Source organism: Natator depressus, chromosome 8 (genome assembly GCF_965152275.1).
Source record: "Natator depressus isolate rNatDep1 chromosome 8, rNatDep2.hap1, whole genome shotgun sequence".
NCBI classification, from domain to species: Eukaryota; Metazoa; Chordata; order Testudines; family Cheloniidae; genus Natator; species Natator depressus.
In genome coordinates this window covers 106,985,645-107,000,376 of record NC_134241.1, presented here as the reverse complement: position 1 = coordinate 107,000,376, position 14,732 = coordinate 106,985,645, and the positions used below count along the sequence as shown (strand labels likewise).

General features: G+C 45.7%; 1 protein-coding gene across 1 annotated transcript in view; it reads left to right on the top strand.

The window, feature by feature from the left end:
- Nucleotides 1-192: 192 nt before the first annotated feature.
- The window catches only part of CFAP144 (cilia and flagella associated protein 144), a 16,550-nt gene continuing 2,010 nt past the window's right edge, over nt 193-14,732 (top strand). The window contains exons 1-3 of the mRNA XM_074961966.1: nt 193-407; nt 1,742-1,801; nt 14,071-14,174. Of these exons, the coding sequence (XP_074818067.1) occupies nt 275-407; nt 1,742-1,801; nt 14,071-14,174 (297 nt within the window). The 5' untranslated portion in view covers nt 193-274. The remainder of the gene's footprint in view (nt 408-1,741; nt 1,802-14,070; nt 14,175-14,732) is intronic.

The following is a 14,732-nucleotide window of genomic DNA, read 5'->3' as shown; positions in this document are numbered from 1 at the left end:
TGCGGCCTCTACAGCAGCCAGACGGAGATTAAAAAATGCCGGCGGGGAACATAGCCAATCAGCAACGGGACTTTTAACTCGAGAGCCAATTGGGACTGGGGGCGGGGCTTTGCTGATCGAGGGGCGTGGTCTGAACCGTACCAATCAGCGAGTCCTCTGCGTCTGACCAAGGATTGGGGGCGAAGCGCCGTTGCTAGGAAACAAGAATGAAACAAACGTAGTCGCTGAGAATTCGCCGCGCTGCGTTCCCAGCTTCCCGGGAGCGGGGCCGGCCATGGCGGCGCGGGGCCGCGAGAAGGAGCCGCCCGACCTGGTGCATCAGAACCAGATTTTCTGCGAGACCGTCCGGAAGGAGCTGCGGTGCCAGAAACTGCACACGGAGTACGGGGTCAACCCCCTCAAACGGGGTGAGGCGGGAGAAAGCGGCCTACCCGCTGAAACAGAGTGAGACCGGATGGGGGAGTACAAATCCCCTTTGAGAAGGGAGGCAAGGGGGCCACCCCCTCAAACGAGGCGAGACGGGAGGGGGGAGGCAAGGGGGCAAGATGTAGGAGGGCCATGACAGAGTACGGGATTGACTCCACCAAGTGAATCGGGGGGCCGGGGGGGCCAGTCTGCTCTCTTGGGGTAAGACCGTGCTTGGTGAACATGGCCGACTCACTCAGACACGAGAGACAGGGCCCAGGGTATGGCTAACTTGAAGTTGTGAGGCAGCCCACGTGGCCAGTTTAAGATTGGGGTATATGGGAGCAGGTCTGGAACTGGCAGTGGTGGCCTGGGGTCACAAAGCTGGGGCAAGATGGGATGGAGGCCCTAGACAGAAGGTCCTCCCTATCCGCTGGCCAGGCTCCAGTTTCCGACCCTCCTATTCACAGTCATGTAATATCCTTGTGGCAACTACAGCAATTGTTGACATGCATAAGTAGTGCGTGACTCTTGTGTTTGGGGAGGCTGGGTGCAAGTGCCAGAAGCTCCCTAGAAGTGTGAGGGTGCCTGGACCGTGGCCCTGCCTCCTGCCCCGCCCGCACATCTCCACCTCCTTCCATGGAGAGGTGCAAGCAGCAGGTGCGGGGGGGGGAGGGGGGGCGAGCGCAGGGCCTCAGGGCGAAGAGGCCCCATGGGAGTGGGGCTTCGGGGCAGCATGTGGGCGGGGTCATAGTCAGAGCACCAATGGCTCCCCCACTTCTCTGGAGCTTCCAGAGGCAGTGCTCCAAAGGCAGTGGGTCACTGCTCCTCCAAGGGGAGGTGCACTGCGTCTGGCATTTCTTGCCCCGTTTGGAGAGGCTTAGTCTTCCCAAGCCTCTTATACCCACTGCCCATACTGACATGGGAAAGTAATGTTTGGATTTGTATATGTGTTGGGGTTTAAATGCTATTTAGCAGCTAGAAACAAGGAGGAACTAGCCCCATGTAGTCAGCCAGAACTCTGTGCTCTTCCAGCAAGTGGCCTGCAGGTCACAGTTTAGGAACCTGACAAATCGGTGGATGAACTCTGCTCTCTGCTCACAAACACCTAGTGCCAGGGTCCCGTGGTGCCAAAGCTGATTCCCTTCAGTTCCCAGGAGCAATCAAGTGACGACATTAACCAGTGCTCCTTTTCCAATCTGTAGTCTCTCTTCTCCTTAACAGCCTAAGTGAGCTGGCAGGAGGCAGGATAGGGGGAGCTAGTGCTTTACCTGAAACTGCCTGTAATATTGATTCCATAATACCAACTCGCCTGCATCATCACATTTCTCCCCAGTTCACACTATCACCAGGAAGCCAATGTCTTGGCATGATAACATAGAAGAGCCTGCGGATGGTAAGTAGCCTCTGAACAGCTGTTGAGATAATTAGATAAGGAAGTAATTATCAGATAAATGAGACAGATTAGAAATCATTTCCATTTTGTAAAATAAAATAAAGCATGTATGTGAAAAAAATTGAACTTTATTGGGCAGTTAAAAAAAGACTCCTGAAAAAGATTAGAAACACTGGAAATGCAAGGTGGTAGCTGCACAGCAACTATGAACAAGACAGAAAAGGAGTACTTGTGGCAACTTAGAGACTAACAAATTTATTTCATAGAATCATAGAATATCAGGGTTGGAAGGGACCTCAGGAGGTCATCTAGTCCAACCCCCTGCTCAAAGCAGGACCAATCCGCAACTAAATCATCCCAGCCAGGGCTTTGTCAAGCCTGACCTTAAAAATATCTAAGGAAGGAGATTCCACCACCTCCCTAGGTAACGCAGTCCAGTGTTTCACCACCCTCCTAGTGAAAAAGTTTTTCCTAATATCCAACCTAAACCTCCCCCACTGCAACTTGAGACCATTACTCCTTGTTCTGTCATCAGCTACCACTGAGAACAGTCTCGATCCATCCTCTTTGGAACCCCCTTTCAGGTAGTTGAAAGCAGCTATCAAATCCCCCCTCATTCTTCTCTTCCGCAGACTAAACAATCCCAGTTCTCTGAGCCTCTCCTCATAAGTCATGTGTTCCAGTCCCCTAATCATTTTTGTTGCCCTCCGCTGGACTCTTTCCAATTTTTCCACATCCTTCTTGTAGTGTGGGGCCCAAAACTGGACACAGTACTCCAGATGAGGCCTCACCAATGTCGAATAGAGGGGAACAATCACGTCCCTCGATCTGCTGGCAATGCCCCTACCTATACATCCCAAAATGCATTGGCCTTCTTGGCAACAAGGGCACACTGTTGACTCATATCCAGCTTCTTGTCCACTGTAACCCCTAGGTCCTTTTCTGCAGAACTGCTGCCGAGCCATTTGGTCCCTAGTCTATAGCGGTGCATGGGATTCTTCCATCCTAAGTGCAGGACTCTGCACTTGTGCTTGTTGAACCTCATTAGATTTCTTTTGGCCCAATCCTCTAATTTGTCTAGGGCCCTCTGTATCCTATCCCTACCCTCCAGCGTATCTACCTCTCCTCTCAGTTTAGTGTCATCTGCAAACTTGCTGAGGGTGCAATCCACACCATCCTCCAGAACATTTATGAAGATATTGAACAAAACCGGCCCCAGGACCGACCCTTGGGGCATTCCACTTGATACCAGCTGCCAACTAGACATGGAGCCATTGATCACTACCTGTTGAGCCCGACAATCTAGCCAACTTTCTATCCACCTTATAGTCCATTCATCCAGCCCATACTTCTTTAACTTGCTGGCAAGAATATTGTGGGAGACCGTGTCAAAAGCTACACGTATCCGATGAAGTGAGCTGTAGCTCACGAAAGCTTATGCTCAAATAAATTGGTTAGTCTCTAAGGTGCCACAAGTCCTCCTTTTCTTTTTGCGGCTACAGACTAACACGGCTGCTACTCTGAAACCCTATGAACAAGACAGTGTACCTATAACAATTCTTATTTTCCAGCTGGATTAACTGGAAAGGATAATGTTGCATAACATTTTAGTGCCTTGAGGAGGTGGGGATGAGAAGAGTGTATGACCCAGGCCCCAGGACAAAGGAATTATCCAAGCAGTATCATAGCTCCTAATGTGTGGGCCTTTGGATATTTTACTCCCAAATAGTTTAGCACAGGAGTGGGAAAACTATGGCCTGCGGGCTGCTTCTGGCCCGTGAGACACTTTTATCCGGCCCTCAAGCTCCCACTGGGGAGTGGGGTCAGGGGCTTGTTCCACCCACTGGGGAGCAGGGTTGGAGGCTTGCCCCTCTTCACTTGCACAGCACTCCCCAGCCCCTGACTCACAATTCCCTTGATGAGCATCATCTTCTGGCACGCAGAGCCACACTGCGACGGTGCGACTTCACTGTGCTGTTTCTGGGATCAGAACAGCCCCCACACACACGGCAGTGCACCCAGTCCCCTCCTGGTCTCCTACGGCCCCACCCTCGAGAGCCTCGAAACCACCCAGGGGCTACACCCGTCCCAGCTAGAATGCCTCCACCCATGGCGGTACCTGGTACTCCTGCCTTGGTGTCACTGCCAGCAGGGCCCCTAGGAGTCCCCGGTACCACCCCTTAGAGCCCCCCTCTCCCCACCTCGGTAACATCCCTTATAGAGCTCTCCCATGCTACACCCCATACAGTCCCCCTCCCCCACCAGGCATTCATGGCCTGCCATACAATTTCCATACCCAGATGCGGCCCTCAGGCCAAAACGTTTGCCTGCCCCTGGTTTAGAACATCTGAGTTGTCTAAGGAGCTCATGATGTCTTGGTGAATTTTCTGATGCACCTCTCTGTCTTTAAGAGCCCAGCAGACATGAGACAAGTGTCACAACTCCCTTTATTTTTTTTCCATATAGTGCTGCCTTTGAGAAGTTTGAACTTCAGAGACTAAGGAGGGCACCCCAGGGCCTCGAGTCAGCAGAGGGAAAGCACCAGCTGGGAAGGCCTGTGGAGAAGGCCAGTCTTTAGGCAAGTGGTGCTGGGAAAGCAGGAAGACAGACCCTCAGAGAGGAGAGGCTGTGCCTAGGTTGGGACTGGGGTGAAAGAAATTAATTATTAAAGAGAGGAAGAGGAACTGGGCCCAGTTGAAACAGGGATGATGACTTTGAAGGTTTGAGTTTTCTTTGGAAAGACTTTCTTTTGAAAGATATAATAAATTGGACCTAAGAAGCGGGAATGTTTTGAATAGCTGGCCTGTGTTGACATTTTTAAAGGGAGACCAAATTAAGGTGAAACTGAGGCAGGCCTCAGCAGAGCCACATTTGGCCAGGAGAGGTGTATCTTTTGGCAGACTTGCTAACCTCAGACTTTCCACATGTACATATAACACAGCTAACGATTGCACATAGATGGGAATGTTGCTGAGGTCAGTATCAAGGTATAGCTTTAAAATGCTAGTCAGAGAAATTTGGTGGGTATGTTGTTACTGTATAACTGAATCAATGCTGATAGTCAAAATTCTTATTTGGGTGAACTAGATTAACAAAAAGAAAAGGAGTACTTGTGGCACCTTAGAGACTAACAAATTTATTTGAGCATAAGCTTTTGTGAGCTACAGCTCACTTCATCGGACGCATTCAGTGGAAAACACAGTGGGGAGATTTATATACACATAAATAGCATGTGATTAGTCTGTCAAAGCCTATGCACAAGGGTACAGAATTAAGATGTTTATATGCAACTAACTGCTATATCCTGACTTGATTGCTTAACTATGTATGTGGTAATGTTTAACATTTTTTATGGACTAATTATTATTCATAGATTCTAAGGCCAGAAGGGACCATTGTGATAATTTATTCTGAACTCCTGTATAAGGCAGGAATAATTTCTAGAGCAGGTCTTTTTGAAAAACAGCCAATCTTGATTTGAAAATTGTCAGTGATGGAAAATCCTTCGACCCTTGGTAAATTGTTCCAATGGTTAATTTCTCTCTCTGTCCAAAATCCCTCTTTCCATCTGAATTTGTCTAGTTTCAACTGGAAGCCTGGCAGAATGGTCTCACTTGCTTGTGAGTTACCCTGCAGAGAATGCATTCCTCCCCTAAGCCTTTGGGGGAGCAAAATTCAGAAAATTAGACAGAGTAAGGCTCTCAATTTAAGTTCAGGCTTAACATTCCTAAAGCTAATACACTGAATTGATTACACTGCATATGGGCAGAGAGCACAAGAGACTTCACAGCCAGCCACAGCTCACAGGACACATGTGACTTAAGGGCAAATGTTGTGGCCATTGAACCTGAGCAACACACAGCCACTGTAAATCCAAATCCACCCTTGGGCAGACATCAGAAATAAAAACATGCTTTTGGGGAGGGGTGGAAGGGAGGGGAGCTGTGTGGGAAAGAATGTAATGAAATTCAGAAGGTGATCAAACTATTTTTGAAAAGATGACAAATTACACATGCATATGCTTGGAGCAGAGGGGTGGGAAAGAACAGGGGCTTGGAGCCCAACTGAGGAAAATGTGGATTAAAGGGAAGGGAATAAAGGGCAGGAGGGGAAGGAGTTGAAGGCTCAGGTAAAGGGTGTGTGTAAGGCAGCGATGAAGGATGACATGGTGGTAGGGCATGTGAGAGAGATTGAAGCAGGGAGCACCTGTCATTCTCCCCTCCTGTGTGTGTACTGGGGGCTGGAGGGGCAGTTCACGTATCTTAGAGCTATTTGTTTCAGGCTGCATTCATCTCCATGGTGTACTTTAGAAATTACACCCTCTATGGCATGAAAACGCCACAATAGACAAGCTCCAAGATGATGGGCAACTTCACACCTCTCCAAACCTCATATGCTGCAGATGGATGTGTAGAGCCCCTTCCATCCGTCTTTCCTTTTTAAAAAAAAGAAAAGAAAAAGTGCCCCACATCAGCATTATCCTGTTCTAGGGATCTGGATACAGCAGCAGTTGCTGATGATTAATTTTATACAATACTATAGCAGTGCACCACCTCTTCTATAGTTAAGGTTACAGAATGCTTTGTTTTTAAAGGATGACTTTTCCAAGTGCTCTAAAATCCACCTTTAAATGGACTGTCTTGAAATTTGCTATGCTGCATAGGAGTATAATGTAGGGTTAGTGGTCCAAACTGGGGATTGAGCAAGGTATTCCCAAGATAAAGCCCCCTGAAAAAAGCATTTCATAGTGCACAGATTCTTGGAACTTTGAAGTTTGAAACCCTACTCTGGACAAAGAAATCTGATAATGAACTGTAAACATTCTGGTAAAGTCCTCTCTGTCAAGTGGTTTTTTTGTTTGTTTGTTTGTTTTAATGTTGGAGACATGTAATCTTAGTATAGCATATAATTCAGAACGTGCTTTAACTATTCCTGAAAAGAAAATAAATTACACATGTGAATGCTTGCTGGGAAGGGAAGGTGATTAGGTGTGGGAAGAGTAGTCTGGAATAGGGGGAGAGGACTTTGGGTCTGTGTTGAGGGATGGGGATATTATGGAGATAGGTGATAGGGGAGAGAAGAGAGGTTGGGGAACTCAAGGAAGAAGGAGTGGGAAAAAGGGGAGGATAGAAAGGATTGGGCAATGTGAGGAGTAGCAGAGGAAGTTGGGGCGGGGGTTAGGGAGTGGCTTGTTAGCTCTGAATTCTCCCCTTCCATGGGTGCTGAGATCTAGGGGAGCCTTATCCCTCTGCAAAGATCTGAGCTCCTCTCCCTGGCCTCTGTGTCCTGGGATCTGGGGAGCCCTGTCCCTCTTGCTGTGTCCAAGTTCCCCACCCTGCCCCTCCATGGGAGCTGGGATATGAGGGGCCCTTCCCTCAGCAGGTGTCCGAGCCCCATCTTACTTAACATGTGAGCTGGGATCTGGGGACGGAGCCTGAAGGTAATGCAGATTTAAACATCTGAAATGCAGGAAGTGAATAGTTAAGGTACACATCACCCCTGTATGGGGTTGGCCATAGTGCATATGGTGGAGGAGGGCGGGGAAGAGTCCCTTGTATGGAGGAGGGCAGACTGGGTGGGCCTAGGGCATGGTTGGGGAAGCTGGACTGAAGCAGGGGCAGGAGGTTCAGGTGTGGGTGGATGGGTTAGGGCAGGGGTGGGGAACGTGTGGGCCAGATCTAGCCCATTGCTTAATTTCATCCGTCCTGCGGCAAATCTCGCCGCTGCAGGTCAGAAGCCCTGAGCCTCGTTTCCCCCCGCTAGGGCTGGAACCCTGAGTGCCAACTCACCATGCTGTGGGTGGGAGTCCCATATTGATATAAGCTGTGTTTATATTGAGTTCTTTGAAAGGCCAAATTATTGATACATGCCTTGGCCCAAGCTGACAACTTAGTCCAAACTTTGTGAAACACTTTAGTGATTTCAGGGTTGAGCCTATCTGTTAACTTAACAAAGACCTCAATGTTTTTCAGAGAGCACTTACTTTATTTAGCCATGAAGGCTGTGAGGTGTTGTACCGCAGTTTCCTTTCTTGCACAGCAGTCCAAACTTGTAATGGTTTTTCTGCTGTGGAACATTTTAGGATTGTGTATAGGCACTACCTGTGAAACCTCAACATTAGTAGGCTAATACAAAGTGTGTTCTTATTGACCAAAACATTATAATCATAATGTACATTTCCAGTATGTTTTGAGGATTTTTCCCATCAGTCATACACAGACATTTTTACAGTTTTTGGCATCAGCCATGAACTAGTTACAGAGTTAACGTTAGCATTAATATTAACAACAAATCTATCTCAAATTGTACAATCACAATTATTTTTGTCATGCCAAGCCTTTTGTTTAGATTGACCGTTTCTTAGGACAGTTTGTTCAATACCCCCTTTTGAACCTTTGTAGCTCTTTCTTTACCTCAGGGTTTTCCTTAACATAGACTTGTAGTTTAACCACATCCTCAGGACTTTAGTATTTTAGAGATGAGTTAGGCAAGTCTGTAAGGGCATTTTGCTTTTCAAGGGTTAACTTGCTTTCCTCCTTTCCTCTATTTAGAGGGTTGAAATTTGAAATTTCTGTTATACCAAAATCTATGGTCTGGCTGGCTATGTTCTTACTGGCAGCAGCTGTGGGCAACTTTCTTCCTCCCTCGTCAGCTAGGTAGTTTGCATGAACACCACACCTTAAAGAAACATAATTGTTTTCTATCATCATGTCTGAATTGCAGTTCTGCTTTTCAACTACCAATTTCTGCATTCATGAGGCATTAGATACATCAGAGCTTACTTAGGCTATGTCTACAGTACCACGGTAAATTGACCTACGCTACACAACTACAGCTACATGAATAACATAGGGGGTTGACTGGAAAAAAAATCTCCTGTCAACTTACCTTACTCCTTCCTTAGATATTTTTAAGGTCAGGCTTGACAAAGCCCTGGCTGGGATGATTTAGTTGGGGATTGGTCCTGCTTTGAGCAGGGGGTTGGACTAGATGACCTCCTGAGGTCCCTTCCAACCCTGATATTCTATGATTCTTACTCTTCTCGTCAAGGGTGGAGTACAGAGGTTGACTGGAGAGTGATCTGCTGTCAATTTGGCAGGTCTTTACTAGACCCGCTAAATCAGGGGCAGGCAAACTTTTTGGCCTGAGGGCCACATCAAGTTTCCGAAATTGTATGGAGAGCTGATTAGGGGAGGCTGAACCCCTGCCCCTGACTGCCCCATCCAACCCCCCGTCTCTTTCCTGACTGCCCCCCTGGGGCCCTACCCCCAATCAACCCCCCTGTTCCTTGGCCTTTGACCACCCCACCCCCTATCCACACCCCTGCCCCCTGACCAGCATTCCAAACTCCCCTGCCCTCTATCCAACCCCCCCTGCTCCCTGCCTCCTTACTGCGCTGCCTGGAGCACCGGTGGCTGGTGGCGCTACAGAGCACCAGGACAGGCGGCTGTGCTGCCTGGCTGGAGCCAGCCACACCACCGCGCAGCCCAGAGTGCGGGGTTGGGCTGCAGCTCTTCAGCTGCATAGCCCAGCAAGAGCTTGCATCCCCGTCGCCCAGTGCATTGCGCTGGTGGCACAGAGAGCTGAGGCTGTGGGGGAGGGGAATAGCAGGGGAGGGGCCAGGGGCTAGCCTTCCAGGCCAGGAGCTCAGGGGCCGGGCAGGAGGGTCCTGTGGGCCGGATGTGGCCCACAGGCCATAGTTTGCCCACCTCTGTGCTAAATCTAGTGCCGGTGGATCAGTCTCAGAGTGTCGATCCCCGCTGTAGTGTAGACCTGCTCTAAGAGATGACAAGATATATCCAAAGTGTCTATGGGTTTATTTACAAGGTTGCTCTGCTGTGTAAAGCCAGGATTCCAGCCTCTCTTTTGAACTTGAGACACAAACTGTTCACTTCCAGTATCAGTTAACAAAGAAGCCTCCTTTAAGCTATCCACACTGGATTTTTCCAAAGCAAATTCAGTGGATTCATTTTCATTTGAAAGACTTTGGCCGTTAAGCACTAACACACTTTTCTTCGTAAAAACAATGAGGAGTCTTGTGGCACCTTAAAGACTAACAAATTTATTAGAGCATAAGTTTCATAGGCTATGACCCACTTCTTCAGATGTATGGAGTGAAAATTACAGTAGGCAGGCATAAATATACAGCACAAGAAAAGATGAGACTTGCCTTACCAAGTGGGGGGGGGGGGTCAATGATTCAATCAGGGTGGATGTGTCCCATTCCCAACAGTTGACAAGAAGGTGTGAATGTCAGAGTAAAAATTACTTTTTGTAGTTTCAGAGTAACAGCCGTGTTAGTCTGTATTCGCAAAAAGAAAAGGAGTACTTGTGGCACCTTAGAGACTAACCAATTTATTTGAGCATAAGCTTTCGTGAGCTACAGCTCACTTCATCGGATGCATGCAGTTTCCACAGTATGCATCCGATGAAGTGAGCTGTAGCTCACGAAAGCTTATGCTCAAATAAATTGGTTAGTCTCTAAGGTGCCACAAGTACTCCTTTACTTTTTGTAGTGCTAACGATGCCAATTCCATCAGGGTTGCAAGGTATTTACATGCCAGATATGCTAAACATTCATGCTTCGACCTCCATTTCAGGGGACATGCTTTCATGCTGATGACAGATTCTGCTCAATAACGGTCCAAAGCAGTCCAGACTGACTCATATTCATTTTCATCATCTGAGTCAGATGCCACCAAGCAGAAGGCTCATTTTCTTTTTTTGGTGGTTCTGTAGTTTCTACATCAGAGTGTTGCTTTTTTAAGTCTTCTGACAGCATGTTCCACACCTCGTCCCTCTCAGATTTTGGAAGGCACTTCAGATTCTTAAACCTTGGGTCCAGTGCTGTAGCTATCTTTAGAAATCTCATATTGGTACCTTCTTTGCATTTTGTCAGATCTGCAGTGATTGTTCTTAAATTGAACAACATATGCTTGGTTGTCATCCGAGACCAAATGGCAGAATGCGGGTAAAACGATGGAGCAGGAGACATAATTCTCCCTCAAGGAGTTCAGTCACAAATTTAATTAAAAACACACTTTTTTTAATGACAGTCATGCATGGAAGCATGTTCTCTGGAAGGGTGGTTGAAGCATGAAAGGGCATACAAATGTTTAGCATATCTGGCATGTAAATACCTTGCAACGCGAGCTACAACAGTGCTATGCAAACGCTTGTTCACACTTTCAGGTGACATTGTAAATAAGAGGTGGGCAGCATTATTCCCTGTAAATGTGAACAAACTTATTAGTCTTAGGGAGTGAATAGGACTTAGGACTGAATGGACTTGTAGGCGCTAAAGTTTTACATTGCTTTATTTTTTAGTGCAGTTATGTAGATTTTTTTTTTAAAACATTTGTAAGTTTCACTTTCACGATAAAGAGATTGCACTACAGTACTTGCAGGAGGTGAATTGAAAAATACGATCTTTTATCTTTACAGTACAACTATTTGTAATAAAATATAGTGAGCCCTGTATACTTTATTCTATGTTGTAACTGAAATCAATATATTTGAAAATGTAGAAAACATCCAAACTATTAATAGAATATCATTTATTTAAACGATGCAATAAAAACTGATCAATTTTTTAATCTTGCGATTAATCATGATTAATTTTTTAATTGTTTGACAGCCCTAATTTGAGCCCATTGCTTCTTGTCCTGCCCTCTGTGGCAAAACAGAATAACTTTTCTCTCTCTTTTTTATGGCACCGTTTCAAGTATTTGAAGACTGCTATCATGTTGTGTCATAAATATAAAGGGAAGGGTAACAACCTTTATGTATGCAATAATATAAAAGCCCTTCAATTAACTTAGTTGGCACCTGACCAGAAGGATCAATAGGGAAAGAAGATACTTTCAAATCTGGGGGGGAGGCTTTGTTTTTGTGCTCTGTGCGTGTTCTCTCCGAGACAGACCAAGCAAGTAATGTAGCTCCTACTGAACTGATACTTACTATTGCTGTAATATTAGATGTAATAGCAAGGAATGCATTAGATTATCTTTTGTTTTAGCTTGTGAATTTTCCCTGTGCTAAGAGGGAGGTTTATCCCTGTTTTTTGTAACTTTGACGTTTTGCCTAGGGAGGAATCCTCTGCGTTAAGTCTTATTACCTTGTAAAATTACCTTCCATCTTGATTTACAGAGGTGCTTCTTTTACTTTTTTTTTTCCTTTATAATAAAGTTCTGTTTAAGAATCTGATTGGTTTTTAGTGTCCTAAAAACCCAAGGGTCTGGTTTGTGCTCACCTCGTTTACCTATCTGGTTGGTAGATTATTCTCAAGCCTCCCCAGGAAAGGGGGTGAAGGAGTTTGGGGGGAATATTTTGGGGAAACAAACTCCAAGTGGGTCCTTTTCTTGAATCTTTGTCTAACTCACTTGGTGGTGGTAGCAGTACTCATCCAAAGACAAGGAAGGATTTGTACCTTGGGGAAGTTTTTAACCTAAGCTGGTAGAAATAAGCTTAGGGCGTCTTTCATGCAGGTCCCCTCATCTGTACCCTAGAGTTCAGAGTGGGGAGGGAACCCTGACATGTTGCCCCTTAATCTCCTCTTTTCCAAACTAAACACTCCCAGGTCCTTCAGCCTTTGCTCATATGGCTTGCATTCCATCCTTTTGATCATCTTTGTCAATCGCCTCTGAATCCTTTCCAGTTTCTCTACCTTCTTTCTATACATTGGTGACCAAAATTGGCCATAGTACTCCAGCTGAGGCCTAACCAGTGCCAAATAAAGCATTACTACCACCTCCTGTGACTTGCATGCTTTGCGTCTGTTAATGCAAAAAAAGCAAATGCAATCTAAAACTACAACAGCATTGCATTGACGACTCATGTTGAGGCTGTGATCCACCACAACTCCCAGATCATTCTCACCAGTGCTCTCTATTCCTACCTCCAGTTCATTAATAAAGATGTTAAATAACACTGGACCCAGAACAGATGCCTGTGACCTCCTTCCAATCTAAAAATTTCATTGATACTCTGTTTGTGGTTGCTTTGCCAATTATGTATCCACTTTATGGTAGTTCCGCCAAGCCCCCATTTCTCCAGCTTACTTAACAGAATGTCACGTGGGACTGTGTTAAAAGCCTTGCTAAAGTCTAAGTATATTATGTCCACCGCATTCCCCCATCCACCAAATCAGTTACCCTGTCAAAGAAGCAAATCAAGCTGGTTTGCCATGATTTGTTCTTAGTAAATCCATGCTGGATGCTACCCCTTCATCCTCCAGGTATTCACAAATTGAATGTTTTATACATTGCTCTAGTAGGTTTCCAGGGATCAAGGTCAAGCTGACTGGTCTGTAGTTCCCTGGATCCTCCTTTTTCCCCTTTTGAAGATTAAAACTACGTTAGCCTTTCTCAAGTCTTCCAGGACTTCTCCTGTCATCAATGAGTTTGCAAATATTATTGCAAGCAGCTCTGAGATTTCTTCAGCTAATGCCTTCAGCAGCCTGGGGTGAACAGCATCAGGCCTTGCTGACTTTAATTCATTCATATTAATCAGAAGATCTCTGACATGTTCTTTACTTATCCCGATCTGCATCCTTTCTCCTTTGTCGTCTATGGTAACTTCACTAGTCATCCGGTCATATTTTTTGAGAGAAGAATTAAGCCTCACTTTAGTTAAAGGTGAGTTTTGCACTTTTCACTCACTATTGCCATCTCCAGGAGGCCAGCCCTGATGACCTCTTGAGGTCCCTTCCAGCCCCACATTTCTATGATTCTAGAACTCTCTATGCACATGCCTTTACACAGAGTGAGAGCAGCCTGGGGAAAAAAAAGACACTGGCATACGGGGTCTGTAAGTTTACAAACAGACAAAAGTTAATAGAAGTAGGAACTGGTTTCCTGAAGTCACAGATCAGGAAATAAGAACTGGAATAGTAAGGGACCAGGTTACAAATAAGTAACTTAAGCAATGTCAATTGGCAGGATAGGGAGGGGTAGCTGGCAGCAGACTGAGTGAGGATAGGGGGCTGTTGTACAGGAGACAAGGATGACAGAATTAGCAAGATGTATGGGTATGTTTGTCAAAAACAGTAGATATACCATGACACCTCACAGGGTCATTCACAGAAGCGCAGAAACAGAGAGCTGACTTCACTGTTGGCCTCATCTATTTCTTTTAGAGTATGAGCTCCTCAGGATAAGGTTCAAATCTTCCCTTGTGTCATAACACTTAATTATTTGATCTAGTTCCTTTATTCTGGTTTAAAATACTGCCCTCTCCCCATTCCTGTTTCCCCCCCCACAATCCAACAGCCAAGTTTCTGAATCTTATTCACCATGCTGCACTGGAGCCAACCAAGAAATACACAGAGCCACAGACAGAGAGCCAGGAAATTGGCTGGAACAATACTCCCTTGGTGAGTAGAATCCCGAAACGCTTTATCCAGAGCAGTGGTTCTTAATCTTTACTGCAGCCTGCACCCTTTATCAAAAATCGTATGTTCTTGCACCCCTTATCAAAAATCATTGAAGTACATCAGTTCTTTAAACCTAGATATATTTTTTGTTTGGATATTAAATAATTGTTAAAAAATGTATGTTAATAAATACATAGGTTTGATGAAACAAAGTAGTTGTACTTATGTGCCTGTGCTTAATTTGTGTTTTCGATGATTTACCCTCTAAAAAAATCTGGTATGTCTTGCACCCCAGGTTAAGAATCACTGATCTAGAGTATAAAAAGGAGCAGCTCAGTGTAAGCCTTTGAACTCATTTCTCTGGTTGAGGAATAAACCCAGAACAAACTTGAAACAAATATAACCAATGGAACAGAACATCCTGGGAAACAGGAATGGTTGGGAAAGAGCTGAGGTGGTAGTGGGTAGCAAATTGAACATTAATTTTTAGTAGAATATGATGGAGTATACAGTCCAACTCAGAGGCGCCAACTTTCCGAGTTCGGGGTGGCGGGGGGC